At 49.2% G+C, this 13155-nt stretch overlaps 2 protein-coding genes across 2 annotated transcripts; one reads left to right on the forward strand and one right to left on the reverse strand.

Moving 5' to 3' along the window:
* Positions 1-2859: 2859 nt before the first annotated feature.
* On the forward strand, positions 2860-7897 carry LOC119292112 (COP9 signalosome complex subunit 1-like). The gene is made up of 6 exons (XM_037570941.1): positions 2860-3365; positions 5124-5444; positions 6036-6152; positions 6248-6333; positions 7139-7373; positions 7467-7897. The coding sequence occupies exons 1-6, from the start codon at positions 2973-2975 to the stop codon at positions 7656-7658; spliced, it is 1344 nt and encodes a 447-aa protein (XP_037426838.1). The 5' UTR covers positions 2860-2972; the 3' UTR covers positions 7659-7897.
* A 294-nt stretch (positions 7898-8191) lies between these two features.
* Positions 8192-11009, reverse strand: LOC119292113 (RHOMBOID-like protein 2). Its single transcript, XM_037570942.1, has 4 exons — positions 10542-11009; positions 9753-9916; positions 9236-9653; positions 8192-8554 (listed from the first exon to the last, which is right to left on the reverse strand). Exons 1-4 carry the CDS (start codon positions 10850-10852, stop codon positions 8443-8445), a joined length of 1005 nt encoding a protein of 334 aa, XP_037426839.1. The 5' UTR covers positions 10853-11009; the 3' UTR covers positions 8192-8442.
* Positions 11010-13155: the final 2146 nt, after the last annotated feature.

Below are 13155 nucleotides of genomic sequence, written 5' to 3' on the forward strand. Positions count from 1 at the left end.
TGCAATTTGTTATGTTGTGGCCGGTTTTCGCCGGAAAAGCAAACACACACGGTTTGTTACCCCTTCATCAACAATAATATACCAGAGCAACTAAGAGTCTGATAATACTACATGTCATTCTCAACAGTTGCACTCAACCTTAAACAAAAGTCCAACCACTGGTTTTGCTTGGCACCTACCAGGAAGCAAAAGATTTTTGCAACAATAAAAAGAAGAAGCAAAAGGTTTTACCCAAACAGGGAAGCAAACGACGCCAGCAAAATATCAATTTGCGCTTTTCTGCGGCCCTCGGGTGTGGATAACGCCGCGCCAAAATATCCTTGATCCGACTCAGCACCCACAGGGGCGGGACATCGTGGCATCAGGCCATGATTGCGTGGCTGAATTAGTCCTGGCCTCCTGGGTGAGGCGTTCTTTGGCTGGGTGTCCAGCTCGAGGGGTCCGATTCCGATCCTGCTTTGCTGAGCTGATTCTACACTTGGTAGTGACACCAGCAGCTTCTGTCTGCTTCAGGTCGAGAAGAGTAGAGACTGAGGCTGGAACATACTGGATTGAATTGGATTTTCCCGAGTGAGTGATCAACTTTGGCAATCTTAGCCGAACGTGACGGCTGACTGGATGAGATGTGAGTGCAATGGGATCCTCTTCGGTTGCTAGGTGCGAAGTCTTTGGCTGGGTGTCTAGTCCAAGTGCGTGCGTTTCTGCTTCGGTGAGCTGCTAGTGACACGAGTAGCCTCTGTCTGGAACGTACTGGACTGAACCGAATTTGCCTGAATGCGGAGCTAGGTCGCTTCCTGGAGCTGATGATCACAAGACTGAGCAGATGCACAAGTCTGGCTTGCATTTCCTTCCTCGAAGGCACTAACTAGAAATGCAGATCAAGCATGGCTGGAGAAATGCTTGGAGTTCCTCAAGTAGAATCCTGACGCCGGTGATGTGATCCATGTCACCCACTCCAGATGCTCGAATGTTGTCTGTACTTTGGTGCTGGTCCATAGTATTTTGGCCTCAAAATCCTTTTCCAGAGGGAGTCTGTTTTTATGATTGCATATATCAATTTCATGGTATGAGATTGCTAACCGGACCTGCATCCCAGTTCTATATAGAGTCTGGTTAGGATAGTTTAGCTTCTGTCTTTGTTCCAGCTTCAGCCGGATCTTCAGCAAAGGCAAATATATTACGATTTGTCAACTTGTATTAAATCTTATATTATAGGAAGAGGTAGATTTTATTTTTGCAGGTATTTGAGAAAAAAAAGGTCTATTGTCATCTTGCATTCCATCACTGTATAGAATTCCAAGACAATATAGTTATTCTTTTGTCCACAAACATTCAAGTTTTAACGCCTAATACTATGTTTATGTGGTTTTGTTTCTATCCAGTGATGAGGCTCCTGTTGATCACTTGAATCTGAATAAGTGGTTAACTTTGGCAATCTTTCATGGCAATCTGTCAGATTTAATGGTATTACTGTTCTAGCTCAGTTGAAAAGTGTTACCTACATACTCTATATCTTTCTCAAGGGATCTAAGAGATGGACAGCGCAGACTGAAGCTGGACTGAAGCGGATTGCACCAAATTTGTCTGGACTTAGTGGATTGTGTGTCTGACTTCGGTAATCTTCGTGGAACGTGACGGCTGACTCCTGACTGGATGAGATGTGATTGCGTGTTTGCGTTGGGATCTTCTTGCCGGTCATGGCCAGGTGAAGCAGAGGTGCCGGCGAGTCGGCAATAAGTGATGTCTGAGCCAATGGGATCCGATCCAGCAGCTGGAGTAATGTTCTAGCTAAAGCTGAAAGGTGCTAAAACAACACAAGTATCCGTCTCTTTCTCGAGGCTCCGAGAGAGAAATCAGACGCTGAAGTTCCAACGCACACGAGTTCAGACCTCAGAACCAAATCAACAGCGACAGTTTTGTTCCTTTTGGAAAATCAGCGAGGCTCCACTGACAGACAGACAACGGAACCTTACTACGGAGTTGGGTTGTGGCTCAAAAGGAATACTGAAAAGCTAAACATCCAACTAATAAAACAGTTCAAGTTTCTCTTATAAAAAAAACAGTTCAAGGGCAGCAGGGGATTCAGTCATGGGCTGAAGAGCAGAGCACACAAGCTCAGACGTCTTTTCAGTTCAGCGATTGCACTGAAACACTAGCGTGAAAAACGTTCTTATATTACGGGACGGAGGGAGTGAAATGTAGCCCCAGCAGCAGGATATACAACGCAGCTCGTCCCAAATGATACACGGTGAAGAACAGCAGACAAACTGTTACTAGTCGCTACCACAGTAACAAATGGATTTAACAGCATCAAGAACAACAGACTAGTCGATACCACAGTAACACATGGATTTTTTTTTAAAAGAGCCTACTCTAGTGACACACCTTCGCGCCCCGTCTTCCTCCTCTTCTTGCGCCGCTCCTGGCCACCCGGCGCCACCTCCGCCTCAGCCTCGCCATCGGGACCCACGCGGGCGCAGCGGAAGGCGTGGAGCTCGGCGGCGGCCTCGGCCGCGCAGAGGACCAGCGCGCCCGCGCCGGCGGGCAGCGCCGACGCGTCTCTGGCCGCGAAGCGGCTGAACACGCGCGCGGCCTTGCGTAAGCCCACCGGCTTCGACGAGACCACCGCGCCGCTCACCGCCCTCATCTCCGCCGCCGCCGCTCGAGACCTCCTCGCTCGCCGGGACCTTGGACCTAAAAAGTGTAGAGCACAGCACGCCACCAGCCAGCCCACCATATTGTATAAGAGGTTATTTCGGCCTGTTAGCCCATAAGAATTATTGGGCCAACGCACGTGACCCATACCCGGCCCAACGTAACTTTACATATCTGCCCGCACCACCCGTGCTATTTCCAACCCAGGCCCTCCGTCTTTTCCCCTCCTCGGCATCTCGCCTCTCCCGAAGCTTCCGCCTCCCCCGTCTCTCTCTAGGGTTTTGCGGCGAACCCCAGCGCCGATCCCCGGCAGCAGCATGGACGTGGACTGCGAGGTCTCGGCGGCGGCGGCCGCGGCGGTGACGAACGGGCTGGGCGGCGGGGAGCAGGCCGCCGCGGCGCCGCCGGTCTCCGCCGACCAGCTCGACGTGGAGGCGTACGCGGCGCAGTACTCGGGCCGGACCCGCGTGGCGCGGCTCCTCTTCATCGCGGAGCGGTGCGGGGTGGAGGCGATCCAGCTCGAGGCGCTGCGGATGGCGCACGACGAGGCCAGGGCGCGCGAGGACACCGTGCTCTACCTCGACGCCGTCCTCAAGATCAACGGCCGCCTCGGCCCGCGCTACCGCCACGACCAGGCCTGGGTCGACTCCGTCAACCGCCGCGCCGAGCAGCGCAAGGAGAAGCTCGAGACCGAACTCAACGGCTACAGGGTGAGAAAACCCTGCCCCTTCATTGACCCCCTGTTCTGACCGCGTCTCTGAATTTACTGCATCGTTCCCATTAGTTTCTGCCTAGGATGTGGTGGTTGCGTTGATCCGTCGAGGAATTGGGCCTCCCGTGTTGGTATTCCTTGCTGATCTGTCTGGTTAATCATCATTATCATAGACGGCTTGGTTTGATGTAATGCCTACTCTGTGGAGTGTGGATGACTCTGATTTGCGTGGTGCGAGTAGTAGTCTCTAATTTATAATATTAGCCTATGCTTTGTTCCCTTACTATGTGCAAGCCTAGTGTTCCTTGCATGAGCATAATTTTCTATGCTGTGATGATAAGATAGTAAATTGTCGTTACCGTGCACATTGCTTACGCTGATGTTGATAATTGTTTGATCAGGGTGCGGTGCTGAACTATAGGTGTTATCTAGTTATTTGGGATGACAGTCATGCACGATTTCTCTGAATGCAATCCTTTTGCCGTTAGGTGATGTTGTAGGAAAAGATCATCGTGCACAATTAAACTCTTTACATGGAAACAATCACTGGAAGTAAATAGAGCCATTAGCTGATTTAGCCATTGTTCCTAATATTAGCAGAATCAAGGTAAAAACAAGATATTTCATGCCAATATTGGCCTAAGGGAACTGTTTCCCAGTATGTTCAGCCATTATTCTTTTTTGCCTCTGTGATTAGTTTGTTCATTATTACATATGAACCCAGACTTTGGTTGGTGCTAGACTTGGCTCACACATGTACAAGCCATTATCTAATTTATTTGCAGTTTGTTGAAGACAGACACACAAGCCATTATCTGATTTTCAGCCATTATTCTGTATTTTCTTGCCTCTTTGTTTTTGTGGCATGCCTTCCCACGCTTTGTTGCCTCTATATATGCTGCTAGGGTCCATGATAGAAATGTGGTTCTGTGATTCAAATGTGAAATTTACCTAATATGCTTTTATGCATTATAGGAACAGTCAAATGGTTTAGAACATATGATTGTGAGCACACTTGAAATTTCTTTGAGCCTGAGTTTGTGCTGCCAGAGCTTCCTTTGAGCCTGAGTTTAAGGCCCGGTTTGCAGTTGCCGAATTTTCTTGTGTTGGACTTATTTTATATTTTATTACTGAAAAATAGCTACGGAATTGGGATAAGTTAGCTAAACAAGCAGTAAAATTGGCAAAAGGTAGTTAGATAAATGAATTGGCCTGCTGGTTTAAGGATGGGGTGTGGGCAGTGTTTATCGTCTAGCACAATGTGAGCTCTAGGTATGTGATAGATGCTGTCTAGGGTCCACAATTACTGCATCTGTTATAGTGAGTCAATAATAACAAACCTAAAAGAGTTATGATTAATTTTTCTGTTAATCATGCAATCTCTATGCATGGGCCTATTACAACAGTTTAGGAAGGCATGTAGTGTTGAATATAGGCATAATATACGGGGTTTTTTCCGATACGCACAGGTGTGCGTATCATATGTTAAAGAAGAGAGTGGGGAAGACACCTGCTACAATGTTATGTTACATTCTCATCTACACAACCCACTTCCACCTCTATAACATTGCATAATATATGTTGAAAATCTATAAAATATGTGAAAGTGTTTATTAGATCTGTTGTCGTATTCTTTGTTCTTTGGCATTTGAATTCTGGTTTAGTATATTTGTTTGTGGCCTTGGCGAGTTGAATGGTGACGTCATATATGTATCAAACAAGTGACTCTGCATTTATGTTGCTTCTTTAAATGCAGACTAACCTGATCAAAGAGAGCATCAGAATGGGTTATAACGACATTGGTGACTTCTTCTATGCTCATGGTCACCTTTCGGAAGCCTTCAAAAGCTATATCCGGACACGGGACTATTGCACCACTTCCAAGCATATAGTTCAAATGTGTATGCATGTGATTCTGGTTAGCATTGAGTTGGGACAGTTTGCACATGTTACCAACTATGTCAGCAAAGCAGAGCAAACCCCAGACACGTTGGATGCTGTCATTGTTGCCAAGTTGCGAGCAGCTGCAGGATTGGCCAACTTGGAGACAAAGAAATACAAACTTGCTGCCCGCAAGGTTTGTCCTCCACCTGTTCTGTTTCTTGTTTTTTTCCTTGAGCTGAGCTTTCTTTGCGCCTGTAAACTTTGAAGTTGATATTACAGAGATGATATATGATTGAAACTTCATGTTTGGTATTCCTATCTTGCTAGTTCTGTTCTTGCAGTACCTCTTTCGAGGGCCAGTAGTGTACTCTTGTTAAACCCCTACTTGTTTCAAGATATCAGTGAAAAGTCTTGAACAGATTAAGTGATTTGTTTGTTCCTTTAATATTCTGTGAAGTTACTATTAGTGTATCATCGTACATTGTAAATAAATTGACAAGTATCAATAGTCATTTGTGGATTAGACAGCACACCGAATTTTTTTTCTGACAGCTATCAGTACTGTACTGTAGTTTAAACGAATTTTGTTTACTCTCTTTGTTACAACTGGTTAGCGTAACTATGTATGGAGGTTGTTTCCTACAGCTAGTAGGTCAGGCACATTGGGACTTGCCTCCCATTTATAGATAGTATGTTGTCCAAAAAAAAAGTAGTAAAATAGGCAATGTCTTGTATTTTTTCCTAGTATAAAGTATTCCTGCTGATATTTCCCCTTTCCCTGAAGTTTCTTGAGACAGGACCTGAACTAGGAAGCAACTATTCTGAAGTCATAGCTCCGCAAGATGTGGCTGTTTATGGTGCCCTTTGTGCACTTGCTTCTTTCGATCGTTCAGAACTTAAGGTTTACCTCTTGTTCTTCTTCTTTTGTTGTGTGCCTTTTGTATGGTTGGTCGGTTTCGGTTACACTGAAACATGCTTGTTTGTTTATTTTGCCAGAGCAAAGTTATTGACAACATAAACTTCCGTAACTTTCTTGAGCTAGTGCCTGAAGTAAGGGAGCTGGTCAATGATTTTTATGCAAGGTATGCTTCTATTGGGACAGCTTTTAGTACTCCAGTATTTTATCGTTCTTGACCACCTTTTCAGGGTGGTGGTTGTTTTTACACTTGCTACTCTGATAGGATATGTCGAAGATTTTGCAACTGTTTGTTTTTTTACTATATCATCAGAGCTCACATATAATACAACGTATATGCTTTTGTTCTTTTTTCAATATACTGGAAACCCTGCGTCAAGCAGTAGAACTTGCACTCACAATTCATAATAATTTCATAAGTATTGGCGCTGGCATAATTAAAATGATGTATTCAACCTTTTCTTTTTGTTCTCCTCTTACTGTGTCTAACTCAAATACAGTAATTGCTATAAAGAAAAACAGAGTAGTTAGTTTTCTAGAAGGAAAAGGTGTCTGGCAATTGGTTTCAATCCCTAGGGGTAGGGGGTATCATTCTATTACTCATCATTCTTTTGTACGCCACATCAGTTACTTACTGTGTCTCAGCATAGATATATATCATATAGACAGCCCTTTCTTGGCAATGAGGGTTTTAGCTTGTGTGTTCAGATATGACTCTTAGATGCATTAGCGATAATAATAGTTTCCTATAATTTTACACCTTATTTTCTACAATATGGTGTCAATTAATGTGCCCTTTGGGTTTTTACAGTTTCAGATACCACGAAAGCTTGATTACCTGTACAACATTTTTTTGGTTCCAAAGTTGGGCTCCAAGTCATTTGTTTGTGTCACTGCTAGATTAGGTTGTAGTTTTTTTCCAACCGATTTGTGTCAAATAAATATGCTAACCATGAAAATGTCCAAACTAGTCGCTATGGATCATGCTTGGAGCATCTTGAGAAGCTAAAGCCGAATCTCCTTCTGGATATCCATCTCCGTGAGCATCTTGGGACTCTGTACAATGATATCCGCCACAAGGCTATCATACAGTACACGCTTCCGTTCATATCTGTGGATCTCAACACAATGGCTAGTGCCTTCAAGAGCTCAGTGTCCATGCTGGAGAAAGAGCTGGCTGCACTGATCACCGAGAACAAAATACAGGTACCCTTAAAAAGATTTCTCATCTTGTTGCATATACCTGTATAATAATTCTCCTATTATTATTCTGACCTGCTTCTCGGTTACCTTTTGTAGGCCCGGATCGACTCCCACAACAAGATCCTGTATGCGAGGCATGCTGACCAAAGAAACGCAACCTTCCAGCGGGCCCTCGAGACGGGCAATGAGTTTGAGAGAGATATCAAGGCCATGCTCCTGAGAGCCAACCTCATCAAGCACGATTTCAACCAGAAGAACTGGCCTGGACAAAGGAAGATGAACTTGTGAGCTCCGAGTTAAATGCTAAAAGGTGGCTGTCTCCTCCGCGGTAGTTGTTTTGGGACAAAGGGTGCAGTGGCACGTTGAGAGGTTTCGGTGAAGTGCCTTGATGGCCGAACAATCAACTCTGTTTTTCTTCTTTCTGTTGGCTCTTATTAGGTTATGAATGTTGCTGGCACAAACGGTTTATGAATAGGTTTTGCATCTGGAGATATGATATAAGTACCTGGCTGCCATGTTCATTCTGATGCCGTTCCATGTGATTTAGAAAGTTCTTTTAACCGGCATAGTCGTGGTGCGCCCGAGGAACCGCGTAGCATGTGGTGGTTTGCATGTTGATTGTGCAAAATTGGCTGATCTGTGTGACTTGTTGGAACTTTTGATTATTAATCGCCAAATGGAATCTTGCGCATGCGCCAATCAGGCCAGACCATGCCCTAGAGCGCAGCGCAACTGGCAGCAATCTGTGGGATCACAAAGAGCTGGTTGCTTGGCCGCTGACTCGGAAGGATAGGAAGCAACGTCGCACATGGCAGGACAGATGAGGGACGATTCTCGAAACAAATTTCGTTATACATTACAAAAGAATAAATCAAATGGACAAGAGATAAAGACCCCAACGAGTCTTGTCTGTGTGTGTCTAACCAATCAGCCCCTTGATCTCTCTATCTACAAATATGAACCGGACAATATGTTGTGGGGCACCCGCTGGAAGGATTGATGACAGGGAAAACTCTGGTGCTCATGTCATGTGTGTTGGTGCGCGTTGGTGGGTGGTGCTTGGTGCTGCTCATCAGTTGGCGCAGGTCCAGCTCTTGGTGGGGACGCAGCTGAGGTAGTGGCACCAGCCGCAGCTGCTGTTGGCGTTGGCGCCGCGGAACACCATGGCCAGCCCGATCGCGAATCTGCAGCAAAAAAAAGGGTTCCCAACAGCCAGTCAGTCAGAGCAAGCACGGAAAGAACGGCCTCCTCTCCTCTTCGGCCGGCCGTCTCGCCACCTTAATTTAATCCACCGACAGAAACACGTAGCTGCTGAGACTTCAGAGATTAAATACTATGTTACACTAGGACGTGGTAATAACTAATATGTGTGTCTGCGGGTTGGGCGTGGCTGTAAGGTTGGTAAAGGCGACCAAGAAACTTTGTTTTACGTGGTGGAGGAAGAAGAATAACAAGGCCAGCTACGGATCACTATGATGATATGGTTAATTTATAATTGTGCAATAAAAAGAGGCATGGTGCTCTGTCTTTGCCTGTCGGTTCACATGAGTGTCTTGATGGGAAGGAAGGAAGGAACCTGGGTGCGCAGGTTCGTTGGCGCATCCAATCTAATCTAATCTACCAACGGGATGCACGCATGTGCAGTGCCCATGCACCAACCCCACATTTCGCTTCTCCACTTTTCCCCCCACTAACTACTCCAGTTTAGGTGTCCATAAGTGTTAACTACAGTTTCTGCGGGTGACAACAAATGTTCATAATGTTTCCAGCGGCTAAACTGTTGTAGTACGTAAGTGAAGTAATGCTGCTGCTGCTTAATGACACCTTAAATGCACAATAATAAGTATCTACTGTATGATGCTTACCCTGCGACGGCGAGGGCGAGGGCGGCGGCCATGAGCGCCCACTGGTAGGGGAGGTACTTCCGGGCGGTGCAGGGGCTGCCGGCGGGGAGGCGGTACCGCTCCATCCACCCGAAGTGGGGGCGCATGAGCAGCACGAACCCCAGGAGGAACCCCGTGAGGAACCCGCCGATGTGCGCGAAGTTGTTGACGTGCGGCAGGATGCCCAGCACCAGGTTGACGGCGATGACGAAGAGCAGCGTGGTCACCGCCGCCACCTTGTTGGTGTAGATGGTCCAGTTGGAGAGCAGCTCCGCCAGCATCGCCCCCAGCAGCCCGAACAGCGCCCCCGAGGCCCCCACCGAGATGGCGCTCCGGATGAAGAGCGACGACAGCACGCTCCCGCCCACGCCGGAGACGAGGTAGATGGCGCCGATCCGCACTGCATGCAACGAGGAAGACGACGGTGAGTTTAATGGATGGATGGAGTTGGAGTCGAGATGAAATGAAATGAACAGGGGCTAAGAAGTTATTTATTTACCGTATCCGAACTGCTGCTCGAGGCGGAGGCCGATGAAGAGGAGGCTGAGCATGTTGGCGAGGAGGTGGAGGACGCCGGCGTGCATCCACATGCAGGAGAAGAGGCGCCACCCCTGGTGCCCGTGCACCACCTTGTCCCACACCAGCGCGCCCATCTTAACCAGCCTGCAGTTCATTCGCATGCATCCACAGGAGTCAGGATCGATCGGCATACCGCCATGCTGCCGTATGTGGACAGGGGCTGTACTGGCATACCGCCCCGATACAGGCAGCCCCAGCTCATGTGCACTTGCATTGGCGTGTGGTGTGGTTGGTGTCCTACTCAGTGCGTCCTACCCGTGTTTCTTTTTCGGGCCATCTCTGGCGCCTCTGCCCTAGGAATTATTTGGGTGCCGGATCTCATCTTGGCAGGTTCGGTTGTTGATTCATTCATTCAGATTTCAGACTAATAATGTTGCGAAAGAAGAGAATCGGTGATGAATAGCACTTAATTTCTACTTGTTGTTTCTCGCAACAGAAATCGTGTGTGCACAGTCGATCTGCAGTCAGCTATATGTGATTTCCCGCCTCCCATCGCAACCACTGCCTAGCTTGGCAGGTAAGCAAAGGGAGCAACTACTATGGCAGTAAGAATCTTGAGGCACGGATCAGCAACAAGCCAATAATAATTCCTAATTTGTAACTCCCAACCCAATAAAACAGGCTGCGAGCACAAGGACGTGGATTAACAGACAGAGAGACAGAGAGAAGGAATGGATTGAAGGAAGGGAGAGGAAGGCGGCATGCTTACGTGGCGGAGGAGGGGCCGAGGAGCGGGTTCTGGCGGAGGGGCTGGAAGGAGAAGCGGTGAAGGAAGCGGGCGACGCACTGGCCGTCGTCGCGGCCGGGCCTGGCGTTGTGGGCGGGGCAGTTGTTGTAGTACATGGCGATGGTGAAGACGGTGATGTTGGCGACGAGGATGGAGGGCACCAGCCAGGGCGTCCACTCCCGCTCCCCCTCGTGCTGCGGGTACAGCGGCGCCGGCACCTTCCCGGGCTCCTGCTTCGCCTTCCTCGGCGACGACGACGCGCCCTTCTCCACGTCCGCCTGCGACGTCGCCATTGCTTGGTGCTGAAGGACCGAGCTGCCTGCTCTTGGCGTTGGTTGTTGCTGAGTTTCTCTTGTCGTGTGGAGGCGGAGGCTGGGATTCAGAGGTGGTGGCGGTGGAGTGAGGAGGACGGGGAGAGGAGTGGTAAGGAATAAATACAGGGCAGGAGGAGGAGCGGGACGAGGGGTGGAGTGGAGGTCGCACGGAAGGCACCGCGCGGTTGGCTGTTGGCTGGCTGGAAGGGGCCGTGGGCATGTGGCATCGGTGTAGTGCATCTCTCTCTCGTGTCGTGTGTAATGTGCGGGCGGGCGGCTGCGGTTGCGTTGCCATTGGTCCTCGCCCCCTTTGACTCCCTGGGCCGAAACGGTACGTGCTGCGAGCTACAGTCGGTGCTACGCGTCTAGTTGTATTTTCTCTTAAAGCGGTACAGACGGTCGGTGCTCGTGCTAGGCGTGTTGAATGGGCACCGCGCTGCTGACTTGTTCCAACTGTGGTTCTGCGCTACTGCATTCCCCCAAGCACAGGCAGAGCCCTTCCCTCATGTCTGAACCCTCAAAATCAAGGTTGTCAGAATCACGATTTTGAGCGAGCTTTTTGAGGATAGGATCTCAAATCATAGAATCTTCATTAGCAGGACCGTAGAAGCGCAAATTCTAAAAACTAAATTCGTAGAATCAGAGGGGTTAGTTTGGATCGTAAAGTCGTAGAGTCGTATAATAGAATCGCGATTCTGACAACCTTGCTCAAAACCGCTGCCGCGAGAGAGCGGCGGAGGACCGACGCGAGGAATGCGTCCTCGGGATCGACCGGCGCGCGGACATAACCTCCTCCCTCTCCCTCGCTCGCTGCAGCTCGCACCGAGCTGCACGTGCCTCGGCCTCGGGATCGACCGGCGCGCGGACATAGCCTCCTACCTCTCCCTCGCTCGCTGCAGCTCGCGCCGAGCTGCACGTGCCTTGAACTCGGGCATCCCCGTGCGCGCCGGCCCCCAGCATGGGACGAGGACCCCGACGGTGCTAGGGTACCACTTCTGGACCAGAGGGGGCGGAGGTGGCGGCGTTCCTAGCAGAGGGGAGCTGCGCGCCGGGTGGGAAGGGCCGGCGACGTCGCCGACGGGCGTTGAGGAAGAAGATCCGCCGCTGCCGGGCCCGCCTTGCTTGATCAGCGACCTCAAGACGATGCGGAGGGCCACCTCCTCCATGTTGACGGTCGAGCCGTCGGATTCTGCACCAGATCCACCGCTACTTCCTCGCCGACCATTGGATCAGAGGGGAGGGGATCGGAAGTGGAGTGGATGGAGAGGGGAGTGAAGTGGAGTTCAGATTGGCCGGTGTCTAGGGTTTTCGGATGAGGATATTTGTGAGGTCGGGGTAGGCCGGGCTGACGTGGCGAACGCTTGAGGCCCGTTGAAGGCGTCCGGCTGAGTCACATTTTCATGACCGGTCGTTGACCGGGCGGGCCGCCCAGACGTTTGAGGCCGTCTTGAGGCGTCCGGCTGTAGATGCTCTTACGGTCAGTATTTTTTCTATCTATTTACAGTCACGTGGAGTAACGTCTGCACTCTACAGCCGAAGAGGAGAAATGCTTACTGTTGACTCGAGGGGTGGAGCATGGGCAGACGGCCGATCCCAACCCCAAGCAAGCAATCAGTGATGGACGGACGGGATTCTTTTTTTCTCCCGGGTAATTCGATGAGATCAATCATGGAAGCTTCGGTGCGCCTGTGAGTGGGAACATCACTTTATGTTTCTTTAGTCGCTCGTATCAATCGCGATATAGATGACTTCTTAATCCGGTTATTAGATCTAGACGTACCGACGCCATGTTCCTGCGAGAACCCGTCCCGAAATTACAGGCAAGCAAGATGATGAGTGGGGGGTGTTTGTTTTCAGGGACTTTTTGGTGTAGGGATTAAAAAAAGTTCCTAGCAAACCAAACAGGATGGGACTTTTTTGGGATGTTTTGCTAAAAATCCTTAGAAGCACCTCCTTCAGATTCTTTTTCAAAAAGTCTCAGGGACTAGAAAAAGTCCTAGGATAGAGAAACAAATACCACCTGAGTAAGCAATCTTTCCATGTGCAATGATTAAAGCAAGGGTTGGCCACTCGGGCGGTTTACTACTTTATCAAACACTTTTTCCGGGATCGCGATACGGACAGACACTGCAATTCCATCGATCCATCGGTTGGCGCCGACACAAGACAGGGTGCGCGCGCGGCCTGCCTGTCAGCAGCTTCCTGGATTCCTTACCCGAAAAGCTAGCAACGAGCGGCCGTGCATCGTCCGCTTCTTTTTCTGCTGCCAAAAGCGTGAAACT

Source organism: Triticum dicoccoides, chromosome 4B (assembly GCF_002162155.2).
Source record: "Triticum dicoccoides isolate Atlit2015 ecotype Zavitan chromosome 4B, WEW_v2.0, whole genome shotgun sequence".
Lineage (NCBI taxonomy): Eukaryota > Viridiplantae > Streptophyta > Magnoliopsida > Poales > Poaceae > Triticum > Triticum dicoccoides.

Bases quoted from the DNA above. Each gene is read 5' to 3' on its own strand.
- LOC119292112 (XM_037570941.1), top strand. From the start codon at position 2,973: ATGGACGTGGACTGCGAGGTCTCGGCGGCGGCGGCCGCGGCGGTGACG. The intron at 3,366-5,123 runs GTGAGAAAACCC...CTTTAAATGCAG, and splicing joins CCGAACTCAACGGCTACAGG to ACTAACCTGATCAAAGAGAG. The intron at 7,374-7,466 runs GTACCCTTAAAA...TACCTTTTGTAG, and splicing joins TCACCGAGAACAAAATACAG to GCCCGGATCGACTCCCACAA.
- LOC119292113 (XM_037570942.1), bottom strand. From the start codon at position 10,852: ATGGCGACGTCGCAGGCGGACGTGGAGAAGGGCGCGTCGTCGTCGCCG. The intron at 9,917-10,541 runs GTAAGCATGCCG...AATGAACTGCAG, and splicing joins CTCGGCCCCTCCTCCGCCAC to GCTGGTTAAGATGGGCGCGC. The intron at 8,555-9,235 runs GTAAGCATCATA...TTTTTGCTGCAG, and splicing joins CTCGCCCTCGCCGTCGCAGG to ATTCGCGATCGGGCTGGCCA.